The sequence below is a fragment of the Epinephelus lanceolatus genome, chromosome 19 (assembly GCF_041903045.1).
Source record: "Epinephelus lanceolatus isolate andai-2023 chromosome 19, ASM4190304v1, whole genome shotgun sequence".
Lineage (NCBI taxonomy): Eukaryota > Metazoa > Chordata > Actinopteri > Perciformes > Serranidae > Epinephelus > Epinephelus lanceolatus.
The window spans coordinates 39,488,861-39,515,872 of NC_135752.1; the positions used below are offsets into that span (position 1 = coordinate 39,488,861).

General features: G+C 42.3%; 1 protein-coding gene across 1 annotated transcript; it reads left to right on the top strand.

Moving 5' to 3' along the window:
• Window positions 1-3,155: 3,155 nt before the first annotated feature.
• Window positions 3,156-13,812, top strand: il1b (interleukin 1, beta). The gene is made up of 6 exons (XM_033647455.2): window positions 3,156-3,305; window positions 5,438-5,489; window positions 9,127-9,307; window positions 10,746-10,937; window positions 11,182-11,315; window positions 13,072-13,812. The coding sequence occupies exons 1-6, from the start codon at window positions 3,271-3,273 to the stop codon at window positions 13,279-13,281; spliced, it is 804 nt and encodes a 267-aa protein (XP_033503346.1). The 5' UTR covers window positions 3,156-3,270; the 3' UTR covers window positions 13,282-13,812.
• Window positions 13,813-27,012: the final 13,200 nt, after the last annotated feature.

Genomic DNA, 27,012 nt, shown 5'->3' on the forward strand with positions numbered 1-27,012 from the left:
TACATGGTTAGGGTTAGGCAACTGAAGCATGTGGTTAGGCTTAGGCAACACAAGCAAGTGGATAGGTTTAGGCAACAAAAACATGTAGATAGTTTTAGGCAACAAAAGCATGTAGTTAGATTTAGGCAACAAAAGCAAGTGGACAGGTTTAGGCAACAAAAACACGTAGATAGTTTTAGGCAACAAAAGCATGTAGTTAGATTTAGGCAACAAAAGCAAGTGGACAGGTTTAGGCAACAAAAACACGTAGATAGTTTTAGGCAACAAAAGCACGGAGTTAGGTTTAGGCAACAAAAGCAAGTGGATAGGTTTAGGCAACAAAAACACGTGGTTAGGTTTAGGCAACAAAAACATGTGTAGGTTTAGGCAACAAAAGCAAGTGGATAGGTTTAGGCAACAAAACAAAGTGGATAGGTTTAGGCAACAAAAACAAGTAGATAGTTTTAGGCAACAAAAGCACAGAGTTAGGTTTAGGCAACAAAAACACGTGGTTAGGTTTAGGCAACAAAAACACATTTGCAGGTTTAGGCAACAAAAACAAGTAGTTAGGGTTAGGCAACAAAAGCACGTAGATAGTTTTAGGCAACAAAAGCACTTAGTTAGGTTTAGGCAACAAAGACACATGGTTAGTCTCAGGCAACAAAAATACATGGTTAGGGTTAGGCAACTGAAGCATGTGGTTAGGCTTAGGCAACACAAGCAAGTGGATAGGTTTAGGCAACAAAAACATGTGGATAGTTTTAGGCAACAAAAGCACGTAGTTAGGTTTAGGCAACAAAAGCAAGTGGATAGGTTTAGGCAACAAAAACACGTAGATAGTTTTAGGCAACAAAAGCACGGAGTTAGGTTTAGACAACAAAAGCAAGTGGATAGTTTTAGGCAATAAAAACATATGGTTAGGTTTAGGCAACAAAAACATGTGTAGGTTTAGGCAACAAAAGCAAGTGGATAGGTTTAGGCAACAAAAACACGTAGATAGTTTTAGGCAACAAAAGCACTTAGTTAGGTTTAGGCAACAAAAGAAAGTGGATAGGTTTAGGCAACAAAAACACGTGGTTAGGTTTAGGCAACAAAACGTGTAGGTTTAGGCAACAAAAGCACGTGGTTAGGTTTAGGCAACAAAGACACATGATTAGTCTCAGGCAACAAAATTACATGGTTAGGTTTAGGCAACAAAAGAAAGTGGATAGGTTTAGGCAACAAAAACACGTAGATAGTTTTAGGCAACAAAAGCACAGAGTTAGGTTTAGGCAACAAAAGAAAGTGGATAGGTTTAGGCAACAAAAACACGTGGTTAGGTTTAGGCAACAAAACAAAGTGGATAGGTTTAGGCAACAAAAACACGTAGTTAGGTTTAGGCAACAAAGACACATGATTAGTCTCAGGCAACAAAATTACATGGTTAGGTTTAGGCAACAAAAGAAAGTGGATAGGTTTAGGCAACAAAAACACGTGGATAGGTTTAGGCAACAAAACGTGTAGGTTTAGGCAACAAAAACAAGTAGTTAGGGTTAGGCAACAAAAGCACGTAGATAGTTTTAGGCAACAAAAGCACTTAGTTAGGTTTAGGCAACAAAGACACATGGTTAGTCTCAGGAAACAAAAATACATGGTTAGGGGTAGGCAACTGAAGCATGTGGTTACGTTTAGGCAACACAAGCAAGTGGATAGGTTTAGGCAACAAAAACATGTAGATAGTTTTAGGCAACAAAAGCACAGTTAGGTTTAGGCAACAAAAGCAAGTGGATAGGTTTAGGCAACAAAAACATGTAGATATTTTTAGGCAACAAAAGCACATAGTTAGGTTTACGCAACAAAAGCAAGTGGATAGGTTTAGGCAACAAAAACACGTAGATAGTTTTAGGCAACAAAAGCACGGAGTTAGGGAATAGGCAACAAAAGCAAGTGGATAGGTTTAGGCAACAAAAGCACGTGGTTAGGTTTAGACAACAAAAGCAAGTGGATAGGTTTAGGCAACAAAATAAAGTGGATAGGTTTAGGCAACAAAAACACGTAGATAGTTTTAGGCAACAAAAGCACGGAGTTAGGTTTAGGCAACAAAAACACGTAGATAGTTTTAGGCAACAAAAGCACGGAGTTAGGTTTAGGCAACAAAAGCAAGTGGATAGGTTTAGGCAACAAAAAAATGTGGTTAGGTTTAGGCAACAAAAGCACGTAGATAGTTTTAGGCAACAAAAGCACATAGTTAGGTTTAGGCAACAAAAATACGTAGATAGTTTTAGGCAACAAAAGCACGGAGTTAGGTTTAGGCAACAAAAGCAAGTGGATAGGTTTAGGCAACAAAAGCACGTAGTTAGGTTAAGGCAACAAAAACGTGTAGGTTTAGGCAACAAAAGCACGTAGTTAGGTTAAGGCAACAAAAACGTGTAGGTTTAGGCAACAAAAGCACGTAGTTAGGTTTAGGCAACAAAAACGTAGATAGTTTTAGGCAACAAAAACACGTAGTTAGGTTTGGGCAACAAAATTACATGGTTAGATTTAGGCAACAAAAACACGTGGTTAGGTTTAGGCAACACAATTAGGCATATCATACCGCCATGACAGATGCTACGTGCGGGGTTAATAATTGATGCTGCCCGTCCATGCATCATACTGCCACAACAGGTGCACCCTGGCTGATTGAAGACATATCATACTGCTGCGATGGGTGGCTTCTGGCATCAGGTGTCGCTGAAATCACCGACAAAGCAGCGGTATTTGATTATTTCAGAAGGAGAACAGTTTGAAATGTCTTTAATTTTGTCAAAATCAACATCCTTTTCTACTTTTATGTTTTTATTTGGGGGGAACAAATTCACATGTTCCAAATGTTGAGGGAACGTGTCCCCTGCGTCACCCTGAAATCTACACCTTTAGTAACAAGCTCGGCAACAGGAACTGAGGGATATTTCCTCTCATCGAGCACAAACTGTTGTCTATTTGTCTTTACAGTGTCCTCTTTCAGAATCATCACAGCAGGTTCAGCTTGTTATTTAATCTTCACTCTGCAGGAATGGGAATGTTCAGTGAGGGGGCGTTTTGTTCCATTCCCTCTGGTTAAAGCTGCCGTGGGCTTTAATGTGGTCCCTGATGTCACTGTGAGAGAAAGTTCATGTGTGAAGCCTCAACCTACAACCAGGAAGCTGAAGGGCTTAAAAGCGAGAGGCTCCGGCTGAGAGGCTCAGTCAGCCTGCAGGTGGGACGAGGCTATCATCTGGAAGCTTCAGTGACATCAGTTACTTTTGATCTTTAACATTCAACGTCGGGACCATGTGTGACTTCGATCTGTCTCAAGCTTTGGACGAGTAAGTTCAAGAAAGTCTACTATGTTTATGTCCACACTTAGATTATTTTAATCTGAATTAATCTTTTTAAAAACAAAATCAAAATAACAAGTGAGAACTTAAAGCGTGATTTTAGATAATCGTTGATGTGTTTCGGGAAGCTGAGAGCTCTTACAGCTCGGTACATCCTCAGACTGCCTCTGAAAAGGGAACAGCTCCAGGCTGTCTGGCTTTGTGTTTCACTTCTCACTTACCTCTAAATGTGCTGCTGAAAAACACATGACAGAAAAACTGTGAAAATTAGCAACTGGCAGTGACTGAAGTACATTTGCTCAAGTACTATTCAAAGTATAAATACTTTACTTGAGCATTTCCATTTTATGATGCTTTATATTTCTACTCTGCAACGTCTGAGAGGAAATATTGTACTTGTTGCTGCACTATGTTTGTCTGACAGCTTCAGTTGGAAATTAGATGTTGAATGTTTGTGATGAACTGAAGGATGAAGTGTCATGTCACAGTCATGTTAGTGTGTAGAGAGGCAGCATGTTGTCACATCTAACTGGTGAATTAAGGGTTAATTTCAACCAAACCAGAGCTGGTGATTGTTGGAACATCTGAGAGATGAACTAAAAAGGCCTTTTTGAGTTTTATTTTGTTGCTGTTGAATTTGAATGAAGTGCGTTTACCCCCGTTTTGTAGCAAAAACGCCTAAAATGACATACCCAAATTAAAATGACTGTAGCTTCTGAATCGCTCTGACTACATGCATGCATGAGGTCTTGCCAGAAAGAAAACTCCCTGAAGTTTCTTGTGAAAGTGTCAGAAACATTCTAGGTGATACAGAGACAGAGTAATGGGCCTCTGAAGTCAGTAAAACATTGAAGATTTTGCCTAAAATAAAATAAAAAATGTGTTTCAGGATGAATAACTGTCTGTGGCTTCATCTGAGCAGGTAAATGACACTGTGCAGGGTTCCTACAGCTTAAGGCAAGTTAAATTTAAGACTTTTTTTAATGCCACTTGAAATGAAATTTAAGATCAACGGCACAATCAACACAAATTAAAAAACTCCCTCGTTTGATTTGTGTGATTGGTGTTTTGTCACGGTGTTCAGACACCACAGTACTTCTACTTTCAGCGTAGGCGTGCACCCGAACATTGTCCGGAGATTTGGTGTTGCTGTCCCGGTTGCTGATATCGGAGATGGGGGTGGAGGCACGGTAGAGACGAGAGTAGAACAGAACTGGGAAATACCTGGCGTTTGTCGACAGCTTGATTTTGAGGCTTTGTGTTTCGCGCTGTGCATGTGGGACTCCACTGCCTTGATTCCCATCGTGCCGAGTTTGAAACATTTCTTGCACACAATACACCGTGCCTCGTATAAATTGCCTGGTACCGGTTTCAGCCATCCAGAAAAATCTTTGCTGGACAGCCAATTTTCATTAAATTTAAACTTTCCCACGTGGTCCGACTGCTACATGAACGACGTGCATCTGCTCTGAGAGTCACGGCCGCAAACACATTACTGTTTTGTGGGTTCCGCTCTCGTGATTGCGTGACTTTACCGCTATTCGGCAAATTATTTTTAAAAAATAAATGTTACCTATTATTTTTAGATTTGAGACTAATTACAATCATTAAATCCTACTTACCATGTGTTAATGTTTTTAAGACCTTTGAAAGATTGATTTAAGACATTTTAATGCCAATTAAGGCCTTATTTTTAGATTAATGAATTCAATGCCTTTTAAGACTTTTTAACCAGAAACAGACACAAAATCACCGTCATACTCTCTAAAAGCTCTGTCTCTGTAGGGATCCTTTTAATAGTGCTGTTAGACAAAGTTTTATTGAATGTAAAGTGACGGTGCTCAATTGCCCCAACTGGTGACACTGTTGCCTGTTTTGCGGCTGCTGGAGCAGTTTCAAAAACTGTTGCTCCCATTGGTCACTGAGACACAAAAATGAGGGAAAATATGATCCAGGTTTAAAAATACTCAAGTTACCCTTTAAGTAAAGGAGCTGAATACTTCCTGCAAACTGAGCGAATTATTTACAGGTTTACATTTGTTCTAATGTAAGGGATGACAGCCTTGCAACTATGAATTCAGAGCTTTATTGATCTGATATTTATCTGTTTTGCATTTCAGCTCATGTGAGGTCGATGCAACAGGATTTGAATCCTCCTGCTTTAACATGACGGTAAGATGAATGATATTTATCAGAAGCTGTTGAAGCCATAATTCACTGAGACTACTTTTTTTGTTACTGTTAGAAGTGAACTTTTTTTATTTTTACTCATGTTTATTTTTTGCACTTAAAGGGATAGTCAGCACGCCACTGATTTGGAGAAGCAGGCTGGAGTCCAACATGAAAGCTAAGCTACTGCTGTGGACGGGTCAGCACCAAAATGTATTTTAACCACCTAAAAATGTCCCACGTAAAAAAAAAAACATCAGTTGAAGTGTGCACCATATTTAGAACATTTTCACAGCTTTACCTTAACGTCAGACAGGGATTTCCAACGTGGAAATGAAGCTGTTACATCACTCTCCTCAAGGCCAGACTCCATTGAGAAAACCAGTGATTTAACATTACAGAGCACAGACGCTGCTGGTCTACTGCTGCCTTGTACTATTTGTTTGTTTGTTTTTATGAATGGAGTCTGGTGGCTTTGACGAGAGTTAGATCAGTAACTGAAGCCATGAGTGGTTTCTCCGTCAGAATGGGCTGTGTGACGGAAAGGTCAAACGGTGGAAACACTCTCTACAAACTGATATCAACTTTTGGTTTTTGGTGGGATTTTTTTTCGGTAGCTAAAATACCTTTCACTGCTGCCCCCGTCAACAGCAGTACATAGTGCAGCTTCTGTGTCATACTCAAGCTTGATTCTCCAAACTGGGGGCGTGCTGACTGATATCTACCGTATGTAATACACTGACTGTGGAGAAGTACCTCATACAACCCCACTTCAAAAAATCTGAACTGTCCCTTTAAGCCTGCGTACCTTGGTGAAACCCACGTCCACCTCCATGAGACTGGAGAAGCAGTCCCGGCAATAATGATGACTGCAAACTGCGGCTCTAGGCAGGAGATCACAGTCTGTTTGCCTCAGTGCAACCGCTGGTGCCTAAATGCTAGGTCTGCTGGACAGCTGTGCAGTCCGGAGGTGTTTCTGCAGCCGGGAAAGCAACAGTGCCGACCCGTTCTGCCAAACTAAATAACAGTTGCACATTTGAGTGTTTACTCACAAGAAAGCCAAATAATTAGTACATCATGTTAGTTATAAGTGTAGTATAGTATCTATTCCCTGGTTTTTATCCCCATCCTTCACATTTTTTAACTGCTTTCATGCATTCCGCTGTTTTACTTTTATCTTTTACATATTATATTGTTCTTGGTTTCATTGTGCAGGATTTGCACTTGTTTTTGTTATTTTAATTCTATTTGTCTGTTTTTATTTTGTTGTAAAGCATTTTGAGCTACACCTCCATGTATGAAAGGTGCTATATACGTAAAGTTTATTATTATTATTATTATTATCATAGTGTCTGACAAACAAGCAGCATCAGCTGACACACCTGCAGCTCTTCAATACACATTTAAAGGTATTTCCTGTCCTAGAGCGCTGGTTTCCTGTTTTTGACACAATTAGCTCCAAGAACAATCGCAGCTCCTCACATATTCACATTTGACCTGAATCAGCGCCAGATACGCAGCTGAAGTCACGTCAGCATAAGTTTATCCAAGGGTCATGTACACTACACCACCAAACAACTGATTGACTGACTGATTGACTGACTGACCACCAAACCACCCAACCAACCAACTGAATAACTGATAAACTTACTAAGCAACTTACCACCAAACTAACCACCAAAGCAATGAACTAGCTAATTACCTAACCAACTAACAAACAAACTAATTAACCAACCAGCCAACCAACTAACTGAATGACTGATTAACTTACTAAGCAACTAACCACCAAAGCAATCAACTGACTAATTAACCAACCAACCAACCAACCAAATGGTAAATGGACCTGTATTTGTATAGCGCCTTTCTAGTCATCTAGTGACCACTCAAAGTGCTTTTTACACTACGAGTCACATTCACCCATTCACACACTCATTCATACACCGGTGGCCGAGGCTACCATGCAGGTTGCCACCTGTTACTCAGTTTTAACACACTCACACACCAATGGGACAGCCATCGGGAGCAATTTGGGGTTCAGTATCTTGCTCAAGGATACTTTGACATACAGCCTGCAGGAGCCGGGGATCGAACCGCTGATCTTTTGATTGGTGGACGACCCGCTTTACCTCTGAGCCACAGCCGCCCACCAACCAACCAACTAACCAACTGAATGACTGCTTAACTTACTAAGCAACTTACCACTAAAGCAATTAACTTTCTAACCAACTGACTGATTTAACTAACTAAGCAACTTACCACCAAAGCAATCAACTAACTAATTAACCACCCAACCAACTAACCGACTGAATGACTGGTTAACTTACTAAGCAACTTACCACTAAAGCAATTAACTTTCTAACCAACTGACTGATTTAACTAACTAAGCAACTTACCACCAAAGCAATCAACTAACTAATTAACCAACCAACCAACTAACCAACTGAATGACTGCTTAACTTACTAAGCAACTTACCACTAAAGCAATTAACTTCCTAACCAACTGACTGATTTAACTAACTAAGCAACTAACCACCAAAGCAATCAACTAACTAATTAACCAACCAACCAACTAACTGACTGAATGACTGGTTAACTTACTAAGCAACTTACTACCAAACTAACCACCAAAGCAATTAACTAGCTAACTGACTAACCAACTGACTGATTAACTCACTAAGCAAGTAACCACCAAAGCAATCAACTAACTAATTAACCACCCAACCAACTAACCGACTGAATGACTGGTTAACTTACTAAGCAACTAACCACCAAAGCAATCAACTAACTAATTAACCAACCAACCAACTAACCGACTGAATGACTGGTTAACTTACTAAGCAACTTACTACCAAACTAACCACCAAAGCAATTAACTAACTGACTAACCAACTGACTGATTAACTCACTAAGCAACTAACCACCAAAGACACCAACTATTTACCTAACCAACTAACCAATGAACTAACCAACCAACCAACCAACTAACTGAATGACTGATTAACGTACTAAGCAACTAACCACCAAACTAGCCACCAAAGCAACCAACTAACCAATGAACTAACAAACTAACAAACCAACCAACTGACTGACTGAATAACTTACTAAGCAACTTACCACCAAACTAACCATCAAAGCAATTGACTGACTAACCAACTGATTAACTAACTAAGCAACTAACCAACCAACCAACTAACTGAATGACTGATAACCTACTAAGCAACTTACTAACCACCAAAGCAACTGGTTGGTGACAAAAGCTGCCACCTTATACGTCAGTTGTCATCAGAACAGCCAATAGCAACATTCAGTTGCAGTAGCCAGGTTTGAACCTGTAGAGGGCAGTCACTGTGAATATGCTGAACACAACATGCAGAGTTGAAATACTTCACACTCAAACGTTGAGATCTGGACCTGAGTCAATGAGCTACACACACACACACACACACACACACACACACACACACACACACACACGCCGTTGTGGTTACCTGAGGAAAGTGGTTTGTTGGTTTAGTTGCTCTTCAAGCCTCAGCGCAAGCTCCAGCTCTGTGTGACTGAGACGAGAGGAAACACCTGCAGGAGGATGTGATGATGATGATGATGATGATGATGATGTTCTCTCTTCTGCTTGTCTGTGCAGGATGAGATCTTCAAACTCGATGAGGGACTGGACATGGTGGTTTCCCACAACCCAAGAACCCTGCGGTCTGTCGCCTACCTGCTGCTGGGTGTGAACAGGATGAAAAAGTCCCTGACTCACTGCGGCAGGGAGCTCAGTGACAACGAGCTCTGCTGTGCCATCATGGACAGCCTGGTGACCGGTGGGTAACCACACTGTTTCACTTCATTACAGCGAGTTAAAGAGAAACCACAACATCCAGGTTCAGAAAACAGTGTCATTCAAAATCACACTGATATTTTTAAACTATTCTAATTACTAAAAATTAAACCTTGGCGCAGAGTCAACAGCACGTCGTGCGGCTTGCTTCCCATAAACGCTTGATATTCAGAGGCTAGATGCAAGGGGGAGTTCATGAATGAGTCATGTGCAGAGGTGGAAAAAGTATCAGGGACTGGTTTTCTTCTTAACTATGACACTTAAGGCTTGATTTCTCCTTAGCTGAGGGACTACACAGTTGCACAGAACCCCTTAAAACAGCGGTTTCCAACTGATCCAGACACAGGGTCCAGATTTCTCCTTAGTCACTGGTTCAAGGTCCACACAGTTTAATCCACTCAGCGTCATACTTGCATTTGAACTAGCCGTCCATCCGTCACTCACTCTACAGCAGGAAATGGAACTTCAAAATAAAAGCTCTGTGCTGTACATTCACTGTACTTAAAAATAAAGTATGTTTTTTAAGAGCTTGACATGTTTGCGAGTCACTTGCCGTCCATTCAGAATGGACCCAACACCCACCAGCTGGGAACCGCTGCACTAAAAGGTTTCCTTTGGTACGGACAAAAGAGATTTTACAGCAGTAAGTTTCTTAGAGATTGTTTCTTAACTCGGACTCAGGCTTGTGACGCCTGTTATCGTCTCACAAAGTTGGCTCATAAGACAAGAAAACCAGACTGGTCAGAGGAGGAAGATTTACAATACAACCATTGAACGCACAAACTAAAAAATTAAATTTGTTCCCAAATACCAGGAAAATAATTGTGCAAGAAAAATTAGAAAATCAGTCAAATGTAAAGTGTGAAATAAAAAGCGTATCTGTTGGGTTCTCCTGAGGCTGTGTTCACAAAGCTTTCTGGCAGAGAGAGTTGCTTCCAGTGATGAAATTTTCTTAGAATTTCCCCTTAAAGTTAAGACTTGGTCCTTGTAAAGATAAATCCTTAACTAGCTTTGTGACAGTCTGGTGACCTGTCCAGGGCGTACCCCACCTCTCGCCCAGTGTCAGCTGGGATAGGTTCCAGCCCCCCAGCAACCCCCAAGAGAATAAACAGCTACATAAAATGAATGAATGAATGAGGAAATCTTAACTAGGAAAATCTTAACTTAAGGTGTATTGTGCAACCGACCCCTGGGACCCTAACCCCTTTCAAGGAAAAGTCCTGCATTCAAAATTCAGAGAGTACAAAAGTATTAACATCAAAACATACTCACCAGCCCATGTTCCCATTATAATTACTGGTGCATTCATGTGTTCATCTCTTCACCGCTGCAGCCCGGATGTGACGTCATGACTTCAGCTCTCTATCAGACACTCTGTTCTTCTGAAAGCTTAAAAAACATCTGCCTCCATCTTCCCACAGAAACAGTCGTGGAGAGGACTGCGAGCTCGTCGACCACGAGCGCGTCCGCCGAAGCCAAAAGAGTGTACGAGCGTGTCAACAGCGGGAACCAGTGCACGCTGCTGGACCTTTATCGGAAACACATCGTCCTCACGTCAGAGGAGTGTCAGCTGCTCGCCGTCACTCTGAAAGGAGGAAACTGTGAACGCAAAGGTACTGAGAAGGACGTGAACTCGTACTGAAGTGTACTTATAAATATTTATTATATTATTTATTTATTATATTTATAAATATTCATCATATGATATGATGCAGTATTTTAAGTGAAATTGAAGTGAAATTTTACATTCAGGACTTTTGCTTGTAATAGAGTATTTTAGACCACAGTGTTTCTACTCTGACGTCAGTAAAGTACCTGAATACTTCTAATACTTTGTCTCTCTGTTCCTCACATAAGTGAATTTCAAACTGGCGAGGTACATCAGTTCCATCGTCAAACCCGATGAAAGTCTGACCGTCCTCCTGTCCCTGAAAAGCAACCTGCACATTTCCTGCTCTATGAAAGACGACAAAGCCGTGTTGACCCTCGAGGTGAGCAAGAAAATTACACTTCTGTTTTTTATGCTGAAAGAGGAGGCGTTCACTTGATGTGATTTAAATGGATGGAAAAGAAAAAAAATGGATTTTAAAATGTTGACTTAAAACTCACAATTTTGAGTTTATCTCAAAATTTTGACTGTTTACATCATCATTGTGATTTTCATCCTATAATTCTGACTTTCTACCTGATAATTTTGACTTTCACTCCATAACTCAGATTTTTTTATCTCATAATTTTGAGTTTTTATTTCTTAACTTTATTTTTTTTACTTAATCTGAAATTGTTGACTTTAATCTCACAGTTTATAGTTTCTATCTCACCATTTTGACTTTTATCCAATAATTTTGACTTTAACCTCACAATTTTAAATAATTCATAATTCTGACTTTTTTGATAATTCTTAAGTATTGTCCCATATTTTCTACTGCAGTCTCACAATTTATACTTTTTATCTCATAATTTGAAGTTTTTATTTCAAAACCTTTTTTTATCATTTCAGAACTTTTATCTAAAAACTTAATAATTTTGATTTTTAATCTTAAAATTTTAACTCTTTATCTAATAATTTTAACTTTATGTTATAACTTTTATCTCATCATTGTGATTTTAATCATATAATTCAGACTTTTCATCTGATAACTTTGACTTTTACAACATAATTCAGATTTTTTATCCCATAATTTTGACTTAAATTTCACAATTTAAACTTTATCTCATAATTTTGAGTTTTTATTTCTTAACTTTAATTTTATTGTCATAATTGTGACTTAATCTAAAATTGTTGACTTTAATAGCAGTTTATAGTTTCTGTCTCACCATTTTTTAATTTTTTATTTAATAATTTTGACTTTTATCCAATAATTTTGAATTTTTGTCCCATATTTTTTACTACAGTCTCACGATTTATACTTTTTTATCTCATAATTTTAAGTTTTTATTTCAAAACTTTGTTTTTTTTCCACAATTTCAGAACTTTTATCTAAAAACTTTAATAATTTTGATTTCTATCTTAAAATTTTAACTCTTTATCTAATAATTTTGACTTTATGTTATAACTTTTATCTCATCATTGTGATTTCAATCATATAATTCAGACTTTTATGTAATGATTTTGACTTTATAATCCCATAATTCTGACTTTTATTTCACAATTTATACATTTTGACTTTTTATTTCATAATTTTGATATTTTTTATATAAATCTGACTTTTATCTAATTTTTTTAAATTTTATTTCAGAATTTTTATTTATAATTTAATTTAATTTATAATATTTATTTTTGTCGTAATTCTGTTTTTTTCTTATAATTCTGACTCATTTCATAATGTTGATTTTTATTCTTAAGTTTTTTTATCTCATCATTTTGTCTTAAGTCTCATAATTTTGACTTTTATCTTGTCATTTTGATAATTCTGTCATTTATTTAATAATTATGATCATTCTCACAGTTTTGATTTAGTAACTAAAGCTTTGACTCATTTGAGGACTTTATTTACAAAAACAGATGAGAAATTCATTATTGACATTTGATATTCCTTTGAGTGCACAATAAAAACAAAAACAAACCATGATTGATGGATATAAAAACTTTGAGATCTCAAAACAACCAAAACAATAAAAAATAAATGAAAACAAACCTTTATTTGTCTTTTAACACAACAAACATTGTTTCCCCTTTAACTGGTAGAGCGGTGTTTTTTACTTAAGATAATTAATAAGGGACATTTCCTTTTATCTGTCTGACAGGAATGCAGCAAGGAAGATTTAAAGAGCATCAGCGAGGATGGAGACATGGACCGTTTCCTCTTCTTCAAGAGAACCAAGGGAATGTGTGAGAACATGTTTGAGTCTGTGAAGTACAGGGGCTGGTTCATCAGCACCAGTGACGCCGAAAACCAGCCTGTGGAACTGTGTAAGGTGGACGCCAACAGACACCTGACCTTCAGGATGGACTGAGACGTGTCGCCTGGTCCTGTGTTAATAAGTGTTAATGTATGCAGCATTATGCTTCTGCCTCACCACTAGATGGTGCTATCGTCTCAGTTCTTCCCTGAGCCTGCAGTGAACACTGCCGCTGGTGAGATTATGAATTAATCCACTAAATGTAGATTTTCTTTATATTATCTTTACTTACTGACAAAATGATTTGTACAAACTAAAGTTCTCCTCTGGCAGAGAAAGTTGTAAAAGGATATTCCTCAAAACTACTGATTGTCTTTGTTCACTGAATTACATTTATATCTCTACAAATGTTTTCTTGTTACGTGTTTTAAAACAAAAGGAAAGTGTGATGGTGTTAAATTGTTATGACATTTTTGTGTATTTTTTTGAATACATAATCATGCAAAATAACTTTTTGGTTTGTTCATGTATTTAAAGTGTGTTTCTGTACTTTGATATTGACCCCTGTGTTTAACATGAAGGATTTAAATGACTTGTTAATCCTTGTTTTTCCAAATCTTACATTAAACATGACGGAGTAATTCAGTGTTTTTTGTCTGTGATGCTGATGACAATAATAATAATAATAATAATAACTTAAAGTTATATAGTGCCTTTCAAAAAACCCAAGATCACTTTACAATACATAGTAAGGAAACAATAACACCAATACAAGCAGTACAGAAAAGCAACAAAACTATAACAATCAACAGAAGAAAGCAGAGACACTGTGTGATGGTGCACTGGGCATGAGATGGATGATCGAATTAAAAAGCCATGGTGAACAGATGAGTTTTGAGGGTGGATTTGAAAATGTCCAGTGAAGGGCCGTTGTGGGTTACAGGGGAGAGAGAGTGCCAGAGGGTGGAGGCAGCGACGCTGAAGGCCCGGTCACCAAAAGTTCAGAGGTGGGAGTGAGGGATGAAGAGTAGGCTGGAGTCACAGGAGCGCAGAGATCTGGATGGAGTGTAGGGGTGGAGGAGGTCCGTTATGTACTGTGGGGCGGGGGCATGGAGGGACTTGTAGGTGAGGAGGAGGATTTTGTAGATTATGCGGGACTTGTCCGGGAGCCAGTGGAGATGGATGAGGGTGGGGGTGATGTGCTGCCAGGCCTTGGTGCGGGTGAGGACCCTCGCAGCTGAGTTTTGTACATATTGGAGCCTGTCCAGGGTTTTGTTGGGAACCCCAAACAGGACACCGTTGCAGTAGTCCAGGCGGGAAGTGATGAAGGAGTGGATGAGTGTTTCTGCAACGGAGTCAGTGAGTGATGGCCGGAGTCTGGAGATGTTTTTCAGGTGGTGGAAAGCAGATTTGGTGACAGATTTGATGTGGGTCTCCCAGGTTGCGGACCTCAGCAGATGGTAAAATGGTGGCACTGTCAATGGTTAGGATTAGATCCCCAACCTTCCCCAGCAGTGCCTTGGGGGCCACAACCATGAGCTCTGTCTTGTTGCTGTTGAGTTTGAGTAGATTAGATGTCAACCAGGATTTTATTTCGAGGAGGCAACTGATGAGAGACTGAGGGGGCAGATGGGCAGAAGAGTTTGTACTGATGTAGAGCTGGGTGTCGTCGGCATATGAATGACTGTTGAGACCATGGCGGCGGATGATCTTGCCTAACGGGAGCATGTAAATGTTGAACAGAAGGGGCCAAGATGGCTTACGCTGAAACACGTTCGTTTTCTGTCCACAATTAAAATACAAAAGAAGATGGATCAGTGAGCGCCGTTGTTTTGTTTGTTTGTGTCCAAAAATAAAACAAACTCAGCCAGGACACGAAACACTTCGACACATAACCTCCATAAAACCACATTCTACCCAAAGCGATGCTTCCCAGCTCCTCCTGGAGGACCCCGAGGTGTTCCCAGGCCAGATGAGATATGTAATCCCTCCAGTGTGTTCTGGGTCTGCCCCGGGGCCTCCTACCAGTGGGACGTACCCAGAACACCTCTAACAGGAGGCGCCCAGGAGGATCCTGATCAGATGTTGAACCACCTCAACATGAAGGAGCAGCGGCTCTACTCCCAGCTCCCTCCAGATGTCTGACTCCTCCCCCTATCTCTAAGGCTGAGCCCAGACACCCTACAGAGGAAACTCATTTCAGCCGCTTGCATCTGTGACCTCATTTTTTCGGTCACTACCCAGAGCTCATGACCATAGGTGAGGGTTGGGACGTAGATGGACCAGGAAATCAAAAGCTTTGCTCCCTCTTCACCACCGTCCGCATCACTGCAGAAGCCGCACCAAACCGCAGATCCATCTCACGCTCCATTCTACCCTCACTCGTGAACAAGACCCCAGTTGGCATACAGTCTCTTTCAAAATAAAAGCCCTACCTTAGTACAACACTGTGGATTGATGTTTTTTCCCCTCAACACACACACAGGGTTGGGTTTAGGAAAAAAAGAACAGGGTTTGGCTTTACTGTCTCACGGGACGCGAACGCCGGCATCCACCCCTCCTACCCGCCCTAATTAGACTTCTGCTGCCGAGCATCATTAAACAATAACAGTGACTGGCCACGTTTCATGCCGACATGAAACCAAGCAGCGGGTTTCAACGACTTGGGAGTGAGACCCGGTTGGCGTTGCAGACAGTGGTGGTTTGTAAGGCAGTTAAATACGTCACGACATGTGGACGGAGAATTATTCTCACTATATTACTGATTTGTTCCCAATTTTAAAAATGTCTTCGATCGAATCTCGTTAGAACTGTGCCTCGCTGCCTTCACGAGTTCTGGTGGTACAGCTTCATTTTGTCTGTATCCATAAGCTCTCAGAGAACGTGCACAAACAGAAATTAACCGGAGACTGAACAGAAGTAAGGCTGCAGCGCTGACCACTGACCAAGTGCCGGTTTTCAACGACTTCAGAGTGAGACCAGGTTGTTTCTGTCCTTCACACTGGAGCTTTAAATCAGATGTTGTAATTCTGTATTTTGCGCTCAGCTCTGTTTTCTTAAAGCTTTCTCGTATTTGAATTATAAAATCTGTGTCCTGGTGTCAACATGCCACAGTGGGTCCACTTCTTCCTGTCTCTAAAATACATCAGTGCTGATATGTACAGTGGAGTGCCGATGTCCTCTGCTGGTGACACATCATACAGCCTGTAATCTGAATCTCACAGCACTCGCCAAATTAAAAGTCAATCTGCCCTTCCACTTCACAATAGCAGAATTCAAAAAAAACTCCAGCCAATCAGAGGCACCTCAGAGAATTTCTTCTTCCCCTCATTGGCACAGCCCGCTCGGGTTTGCATGGCGACACCTTGGGCTTCCTCTCGACTCCACGACACCACCAATGAGAGATGCTGAGCTGCGCCATGCAGCGCTGCTCTGCATCGTCGGTGCATAAAGCAGATTACAGAGTGATGTGCATTTAACTTTAAAGAGATGAAGGGAAATCATATCGAAGCATGCACGATGTTTCATTTTTCATTCTCACGCCTCCGTCCTCGACACACACACACAGGATGTATCCGTGAGGACGCAGAGCGCCTTCATCAACCTCTTTGAACTAATTCAATAGTTCAGTCTTCTGCTGGAGCGTTTATGATTTATAGACACGTTCCTTCCTCCAGTTTTGCCTGAGATGTAAAAAATCACGTGTCAGTGTGTGTGAGCGACGGGGAACACTCGTGTTTACACCTCACATCTAAAGACACTGATGATCTGAAATCACGAGCAAAAATCACATCCTTGAAACTGCACACACACACACACACACATACACACACACGTGCAGGAGTGCATGACCAGTAGTGAACCTACTATATGTGTGTGTGTGTGTGTGTGTGTGTGTGTGTGTGTCTCCCTCTGCCATGCACATTCCCGGCACATGGCAACAGAAGCTAAATATAGCCCCAGCAGCAGCCCGGCCTCACAGCGGGATCATGCTTCCTCTTGCTAACGTAGGATCCCTCCCTGCCTGTCCCTGTTTCTCTGCTTCATACAAAAACATGGGTTCCTCTCGTGCACCCCCCCCCCCCCCCCTTCACTTTCTCCCCTCTGTCAGCCTCCGTCTCTGCAGATACTCTCGCTCCGTCTCTGTGCACCTTTTCCCCTCAGAGCTCTTCTTCTGCAACCTGATAAAAAAAGGTTTCTTTTTTGTAGCTGGACACAAACGACCACATTAACATGAACACACACACACACACACACACACACACGAGGGCAGTGCTGGACTAAATACAAGTGCTCATGTACTGTTGAAGGTACTTCAGAGGTAAATAACACCCTTTTACCAACAACAATAAAACGTGATGCAAAATCTGTTGATATAACATGTAAACATACACTTTATAACAACACTCACCGGCCACTTTATTAGTTACAGTTGAACTGCTCATTAACACAAATAGCTAATCAGCCAATCAGGTGTCAGCAGCTCATTAACATTTAGTCATGTAGACATGGTGAAGACGAGCTGCTGAAGTTCAAACTGAGCATCAGAATGATGAAGAAAGGTGATTGAAGTGACTTTGAACGTGGCATGGTTGTTGGTGCCAGACGGGCTGGTCTGAGTATTTAGTGGGATTTTCAGCACAACCATCTCTAGGGTTTACAGAGGATGGTCCCAAAAAGAGCAAATATCCAGTGAGCCAAAATGCCTTGTTGATGCCAGAGGTCAGAGGAGAATGGCCAGACTGGTTCAAGATGATAGAAAGGCAACAGGAAGTCAAATAAGCACTGGTTCCAACCAAGGTGTGCAGAAGAGCATCTCTGAAGCAACAACACCTTGTCCAACCTTGAAGCAGATGGGCTACAGCAGCAGAAGACCACACCAGGTGCCACTCCTGTCAGCTAACAACAGGAAACTGAGGCTACAATTCACCAAAACTGGACAATAGAAGATTGGAAAAACCACATTCAGATGGAAGCATGGATCCATCCTGCCTTGTATCAACGCTTCAGGCTGCTGCTGGTGGTGTAATGGTGTGGGGGAGATTTTCTTAGTACCAACTGAGCATGGTTTAAACACCACAGCCTACCTGAGTATTGTTGCTGAGCGTGTCCATCCCTTTATGACCACAGTGTACCCATCTTCTGATGGCTACTTCCAGCAGGATAACGCACCATGTCACAAAGCTCACATCATCTCAAACATGACAATGAGTTCACTGTACTCCAATGGCCTCCACAGTCACCAGATCTCAGTCCAATAGAGCACCTTTGGGGTGTGCTGGAACGGGAGATTCTCATCATGGATCAGCTGTGTGATGTCATCATGTCAATATGGACCAACATCTCTGAGGAATGTTTCCAGCACCTTGTTGAGTCTGTGACACCAAGAATTAAAAAGGGGGTCCAACCTGGTACCAGCAAGGTGTCCCTAATAAAGTGGTCGGTGAGTGTATATCAGTATTTAGTATTTTTCCTAGGGATGTCAATCAATTAAAATATTTGATAATGATTAATCACTAATTAATCATACATTATTCATTTGTTCTACAACTGCAACAGTATAAATTCTGCTTACACATTAATAATAATCTGATAATAAAATCTAGGAGCAGCACGGTGGAGTTTGCATGTTCTCCCTGTGTCAGCGTGGGGTTCCTCCAGGTGCTCTGACATGTTCTCCCTGTGTCAGCGTGGGGTTCCTCCAGGTGCTCTGACATGTTCTCCCTGTGTCAGCGTGGGTTTCCTCCAGGTGCTCTGACATGTTCTCCCTGTGTCAGCGTGGGGTTCCTCCAGGTGCTCTGACATGTTCTCCCTGTGTCAGCGTGGGTTTCCTCAAGGTGCTCTGACATGTTCTCCCTGTGTCAGTGTGGGTTTCCTCCAGGTGCTCCAACATGTTCTCCCTGTGTCAGTGTGGGTTTCCTCCAGGTGCTCTGACATGTTCTCCCCGTGTCAGCATGGGTTTCCTCCAGGTGCTCTGACATGTTCTCCCTGTGTCAGCGTGGGTTTCCTCCAGGTGCTCTGACATGTTCTCCCCGTGTCGGCGTGGGTTTCCTCCAGGTGCTCCGACATGTTCTCCCTGTGTCAGCGTGGGTTTCCTCCAGGTGCTCTGACATGTTCTCCCTGTGTCAGCGTGGGTTTCCTCCAGGTGCTCTGACATGTTCTCCCTGTGTCAGCGTGGGTTTCCTCCAGGTGCTCCAGCTTCCTCCCACAGTCCAAAGACATGCAGGTTAATTGGTGACTCTAAATTGTCCGTAGGTGTGAATGTGAGTGTGAATGGTTGTCTGACTCTATGTGTCAGTCCTGTGATAGTCTGGTGACCTCTCCGCACCCCCACGACCCCTAACAGGATAAGTGGTTACGGAAAATGAATGAATGAATTAATAATATCATCTTTATATTGCACTATGAAACTGGATGATACCTCTGACTTGCAGGACGTTTACTTGTAACAGATTCATTTACATTGCAGTATTACTTCTTTAATTGAGGGATGTGAGCACTTCTTCCACTACTGCTTGAGGGCGTGACACACACACGCACGCACACACACACACACACACACATACACACATACACAGTCACACTCATATTTATAGTAGTGAGTAGGGTTTGATCTGACTGATCCTAGCGTGATAGTAATGGACTGCTGGGAGCATGTGGTATAATCCTGGCTTGATTTGGCACACTGCCTAGTGAGGTATTACATCGCTCACAGGCTGCATCAGTCCTACTGTTCACATGTGCATGCTTGCACACATTACTGCTGCGCTGCCCGGGAGGTGAGAGCGGGATGAAAGTGATGATGGGAGGTCACCGGGGACACGGAGCTCTCCAGCTGGGAGGAGCACATCTACAGAGGAGGAATATTCATGGAGACTTGGGAAAGTGATAATGGATCTGTTGGGGGTTCCCGCTGGCTTGGATACAGAAAAGGTCCACGCTCATTATGTGTATCTCGTGTGCTCGGGGTGTAAGTGGAGCTACAATTATTCCCTCCATCACTGGACTGTAACGTAGTACTTTGAACGCATCCTGAGATTCTTCATTGACCGACTGATCATGAAACATTAACAGTGGTGGAGAGTTACTAAGTATATTCACTGAAGTACATGTTTCAGGTACTTGTGCTTTACTAGAGTATTCCCATTTGTTATTACTTTATACTTCTAATAATAATAATAACTAGTCCATACCCACTGAGTGCACAGTTGCCCACGTACAGTTTCACATGGTGTGTGTTTGGGATACAGGTCATAGGAAATTGCAGATTAAATAGTCAACTGAACCCATTAAGAAGAGCAATGTATTCAGACAGAGTGTTTGTGAATGTGATAGTACGATTGCTTTATTGAAAGTACAGTAGTACCATTGCCAATAGTGGGATAGTTAGTGGGCTAAAACTGTACATTAGTATTTGAGGTAGCACGTTGAAAGGCAGATAGTTAAAGTGTTTATATGTTGTATTGACTTAAAAGTGGGGCGCACTGGTAGTTCACATGGGAAAGGTGCAGCTAGCCCTTGTTGCAGCAGTGGGGCTTGAAATCGCCTTCGTTCTTTGCTCTCTCTCTCTCCCATCCTTCCTGTCATGCTTCACTGTCCTGTCAAATACAGGAAAAAATTGCCACCCAACACTGGTCCACAGGGGGAGCCACAGCGATCGGTCGTATTTTAGCCATTTTGAAGCAGTTTTCTGTTGTTATGGCGCCACCCAGTTGCCAATTAGAGTTAAATTTCTCCAGTCACCTTGAGGCGTCCTGTTCTACATATCTACCAAGTTTAGTAAAAATCCATATGGCGGTTAGGCCTAGATAAGAAATGAGCTCTCTAGCGCCCCCATTTTGTTTGATGGGCTCAATAATGGAGGGGTCCCCTCAGATTATGTGTGCTCATATGCCTACAAAGTTGCGTGGTGATGGGTGAAACCCTTGAGATGTTATACACCTTTATGTGATGAGCCACGCCCTCCGCAATATTCATTGCCTTATAGAAGCTCAGTTTTAGTAAGTTTTCCAACTTTTGCCAAGAGGGAACTTTAGATATTGGTCCCTAGATTATGTTCACCCAGTTTCATGCAGATCGCTAAAACTTCCTAGGAAGAGATCCATTTGAAGTGTTTTTCAAAAAATTCAAAATGGCGGAAAATCTATATAAGTGGAAGTTATGGGTTCTTGAGGCAAATGTGTTCCTCATGAGGAGAGGCATCTCTGTGCAAAGTTTCATGTCTCTACCACATACGGGGCATGAGATATGCCCATTCAAAGTTTGACATTTCAATGGGTTGCTATAGCGCCCCCCTTTGGCCAATTGATGTAATATTGCTTCATTGGCATCCTCCCATGACCCTCTACCACTGTGCCAAATTTCACATGGATTGACCAAGTCAGTGAGGAGAAAAACGTGGAACACACACACACACACACACACACACACACACACAAACTCTTTTTCTGCTCCTGTAGCAGCTCGACTCCTCTCCTCACCATGGCTGTATAAAGAGAACTAAGTAGCTCTTGCTGTGTCTCGTGTGACAAAGAATGGATGAGGAGACACTCGTTGAGGTCGAGAAATGTCCTGAGCTAAACGACCCACAATCCTGTCATTATAAAGACAACGGCCAAAAAAATACTTCCTGGCGAGTCACATCTCTGGAGATCGGCTCCTCCAGCTGAGAAATCAAGTTTAATTAGTGAGTGTCCACACATGATTTGAGGCTAACGCAGAGGTGGAGGAAGAACACATCTTTGAGTAAAAGTAGTAATAACTTTGTGTGGTCGTCTGTTGAGGAGCTGCAGCGCAATGCGTCCTAGGGGCGGCACTTGGCGTGCATCACATGACGCACCGCAGTGGCGCCGGTGTGTTTCCAGCTTTAGACAAACATCAATAAGATGTTCATTGGCTCCATTTGACCCTCAGCCATGAAGCCTTCGGCGCACAGAGCCATCTGGAGTCTGAATTGTCTGGAAACCACGGAAATACCACAATACAAAGGACAGTTATATTTATATGTTTTTGGACATTCTGGGCAAATATGTTGTACAAACTAGAAGACTAAAAGAATTTCATCCAAACAGTTGTGGAATTCCCTGTGAGTCACTGCGTTCTAACATAGTTTGACTCGTACTCACAGAAACCACATCTGTCAATATTGTGCTGCGAGTCTTTTTATGTGAGATCTATTTTCATGTTGGTTAGTTACAGCAGCAGCCGGTGTGGAGGAGCTGCTGTTTGCTCTCATTAAGGGCCGAGAGGAGCCGGCTTCTCACCTCAGAGCTCGGGGGAATGAAGTCGTCTTGTAAAATGTGACATTACATGAAGTGCATCTGCTTGAATATGCAGAGGGCCTCATTAATGGAGGTGTTCGTTAAGTGCCTTTAGAGTGCGCTCTGCTGCGCCATTATTTCAAGAACATGACATGAATTGTTCTTATTTTTAATCCACTTTTGTGTCAGAGACTTTGTTTTAATTGCTATTTTATTTGATCATTCTTTTAGCTGATTGAATGCAGGTGTCTGTCAGAGCAGAAAAAACTGTGTTGCCAGTTTCCATGGCACAATAAAAAAACGGTTAAATTCCATCAGCCACCAAAATGCACTGCAGATAATAGAAACTGTTCATGTTCACAGCTGCTACATTTCACTAATGTTTGCACAAAAACAAAATCATTTTGTGTGTATTGTAATTGAAGAGTGTGGAGAATGATGCCTTTCATTTGCACCCTGATTAATGGAGTTTCCTGCTCTGTCTCAAATATTCAGAGGTTTCCTGTGAGTAGTCGGACGACTGACGTGGAGGGTGAGTCAGTCAAATGTGAACACACTAACATGATTCACATATTTTTAGATTCAGACTCACACTACCCGAGGACATCATCATCTCCGGTGTCCTTCACAAATAAAAGGCTACAAATCCGCCCAGAAATCATTGGAGACAAATGAACTCCTTCTAACTGCAGAACCTGCCTGAGAATTATCGCCTGTTAACACCTGATGTACCTCATTCACATGTTCTCCAAACGGAGCAATAAAAACGTCTGCAGAGCATTAGAGCCTCTACCACCACCCTTAATCATCTCACACAAATGCTCTGTCTGTGTGACTAATAATAAGACTTAATGAATACAGAGTGATGTCGTTGCTTCCAACTAGCGCTGATGAACATTTAATTAAGATGCATTCATGATTGGTTCGTTTAATAACACCTGTAAAACTTAGTATGAAGATAGTTTTGAAAAGAGGCTCTCATCTTTTTTAACTGTCAGAGGTGGTCAAGGAGGTAGTCAACAACTCTCTCTCTCTGATCTGTAACGTCGACAGGAAGTGACCGCCATGAGACGGTGTATCATCTCTAGTCGACGACTCTCTGTGCTTCTGATCTGTGACGTCGACAGGAAGTGACCGCCATGAGACGGCGTATCATCTCTAGTCGACGACTCTCTGTGCTTCCGATCTGTAACGTCGACAGGAAGTGACCGCCATGAGACGGCGTATCATCTCTAGTCGACGACTCTCTGTGCTTCCGATCTGTGACGTCGACAGGAAGTGACCGCCATGAGACGGCGCATCATCTCTAGTCGACGACTCTCTGTGCTTCCGATCTGTAACGTCGTCAGGAAGTGACCGCCATGAGACGGCGCATCATCTCTAGTCGACGACTCTCTGTGCTTCCGATCTGTGACGTCGACAGGAAGTGACCGCCATGAGACGGCGCATCATCTCTAGTCGACGACTCTCTGTGCTTCCGATCTGTAACGTCGTCAGGAAGTGACCGCCATGAGACGGCGCATCATCTCTAGTCGACGACTCTCTGTGCTTCTGATCTGTGACGTCGACAGGAAGTGACCGCCGTGAGACGGCGCATCATCTCTAGTCGACGACTCTCTGTGCTTCCGATCTGTGACGTCGACAGGAAGTGACCGCCATGAGACGGCGCATCATCTCTAGTCGACGACTCTCTGTGCTTCCGATCTGTGACGTCGACAGGAAGTGACCGCCATGAGACGGCGCATCATCTCTAGTCGACGACTCTCTGTGCTTCCGATCTGTGACGTCGACAGGAAGTGACCGCCATGAGACGGAGCATCATCTCTAGTCGACGACTCTCTGTGCTTCCGATCTGTGACGTCGACAGGAAGTGACCGCCATGAGACGGCGCATCATCTCTAGTCGACGACTCTCTGTGCTTCCGATCTGTAACGTCGACAGGAAGTGACCGCCATGAGACGGTGCATCATCTGGGTACCACTGAAACTGATCATTTGTTTTCAATTTGAGACCTTTATTTGCAAAGTAAAGATTAATTATAGCTGTGAATAAATATTTCTTTTTGAATTGGGGTAAAAGCATAAAAGGGGCAAGTAAGGTGTGTCAAACTGTACCTAAGAGCAGTACTCGAGTAGAAGTAGTCAGTATTCACATGTCAGAGCTTGTAGGAGACGATAAAAAGGACAAACTGAAGAGCCACTTTGACCACAACAAGCTGACCTCTCAGCACTTATTTAAGAATGAACCAATGAGCACGAAGCTTACTGCCGGAACAAAACATCTCTTATGAGTACACATGTAGTACCTGCCTGCACACAGAGCACGATCTTGTGTGTGCCACATGTGAGCAGACCTCAGCACAATCGCACTGTTGTACGGCGTTGTGTCCACGGGCAATGAGGTCCTAATGCCACAGCTGACTCCTTGACCAGGAATGTCGAGTGTGCAGAGGCCTCCCACATTAAAATAGCCAGCATGTCCTGTCAGCACACCCTCACAGCGCACATGAGCGCCTAACAGCTGCCAAATTTACTGAGAGTGGGAGGGGAGGAGAAGTGAGGAGGAAGAGACCGGGCAAAGAGGAAGAAGAAGAAGAAGCAACAACAGGGGATCAGCACGAGGGGAGGAGGAAGATCAAATTACTCTTAAGTCTTCCTCCTCTACTCTCCCCCTTTCTGCTCCTCACACCAGACTCAGGAAGCAAGTTGAGCTGAATGTTTTCAGACAACACGTCCGTCTCATCCTCAGAGCGCTGAGGTGGCCACAGGCAGCAGACGGACCACGACGAACCAGCACAGCGTCCGGATTTCGCACCAGATTGAAGAACAGGCTCTGGTTGTGTTGGAGCTGTTTCCTGCAGACAGCTGCTGCGTCACGCCAAACTGTGTGCGTGTGTGTGTGTGTGTGTGTGTGTGTGTGTGTGTGTGTGTGGACACCAACTGTAAAGCATATGCTCCTCATACTCTGCTGGAACTATCTGATTTTAAATTCCTGTTAGGGCTGAACGAACGATCAATCTGCAGATTATTTTCTTGATTTATGAGTAAATCTTTTATAAACTTTCAGAAAACTGTGGGGAACGACCATTTTGGCTTATTTTAATAGAATATTGACCCCAAACCCCAAAGTATTAACTTTACCATTGTATGTATGACCAGTGGTTTGGGGCTGAGAAGTTTGGGATAATTTACCTGAGTATTTCTATTTTCTGCCACTTGTATCTGTAGCCCCTTTTACACTGCCAGATTTTCAGTGAATGTTGGGCTGTTTTGCCGGCAAGCTGCGAGCGTTTAGACACACAGAGCCGGATTGGCGAGTTGATTCAAGGTGCCCAATTTTCCTCCTCGTAGGGTAGACATATTGGTGGAACCCTTTTAGTTTAAACAGACAGAGGCGGCCTTCTGCAACAGGAGGGGCTGTTGATGACTTGTGGGAGGAGCTGTTGATGACGCCGCACATGCGAGCCACTGGCGGTGGATAAACAGGAAACAGCTGATAGCAGGAACTAGCAAGCAGCTAGTAGCAAGAGGGAAACACAAACCTGACAGACACTGTAAAGATGAGCAACTGGGGAGACAAGGAATTGCGCGCCCTCCTTGTCCTCGCAAACAAAGAGGCCATTAACCGTCAGATGACGGGGACGGTGAAGGACGGGCCGACTTATGAGAGAATCGCCGAAGGACTGACCAGCCGCGGCTTCCCTCCCACGTCACTGTTTACGTCACACGCTGAGCTACACGTTTTGTTTCTTGCTCACGCCCCCCATTGCCCCGAAAAAGGCACATTCTGTATAAACAAAAGTAGGTAGGCGGCATTTTGCTGCACTCCCTGATTTTGTTTTTATACTGCCAATGCTGAAAAAACACTGATTGGGCTTTCCTGCAAATCTGCACAACTCCTGTTTAAAAAGGGCTTGTGTATAAGGGAAAAGTGTGAATGTAGATTTTATATTTTTTCGTTTTTATTTTAACTGATTTGTATTTTTGTAACATTTTTATCCTTTTTAGCACTCAATCACTTTTTGTCATTTTTCTTTGGCTTCTAATTGTTGAGCTGCTGTAACGTCTGAATTTCCCCAGTATTGTATCGCATCCTAACACACCTTATCAGATGTGAGTGATCATTTCACACCATATCATGTCATACCCTACCTTACCTTACCTTATCGGTTCATATCGCATCGTATCACATGTGACCATATCCTATCTGATCTTATCTTTTCGTACTGTACCGTACCGTACCTAACCTTAGCAGTTCATATCATATGATATCATATCGTTTGTGACCGAATCCTATCTGATTTGATCGTTTCATTTAGCTTCATACCGTACCGTACCTTATCAGTTTGTATTACATTGCATCATATCAGACGTGATCGTATCGTATCGTATTGCAAATTATCTGATCTGATTATTTCGTACCGTACCGTACCGTACCTGACATGACTGGACCAGACTGTGACTCACCTTACCTTATCGGTTCATATCGTATGGTCTTTAATCTTATTGTTGTGTTTTGTATTGTATCATATCTTATATTACATTACATTTCTACTCCACTACATCTCAGAGGCAAATACTGTACT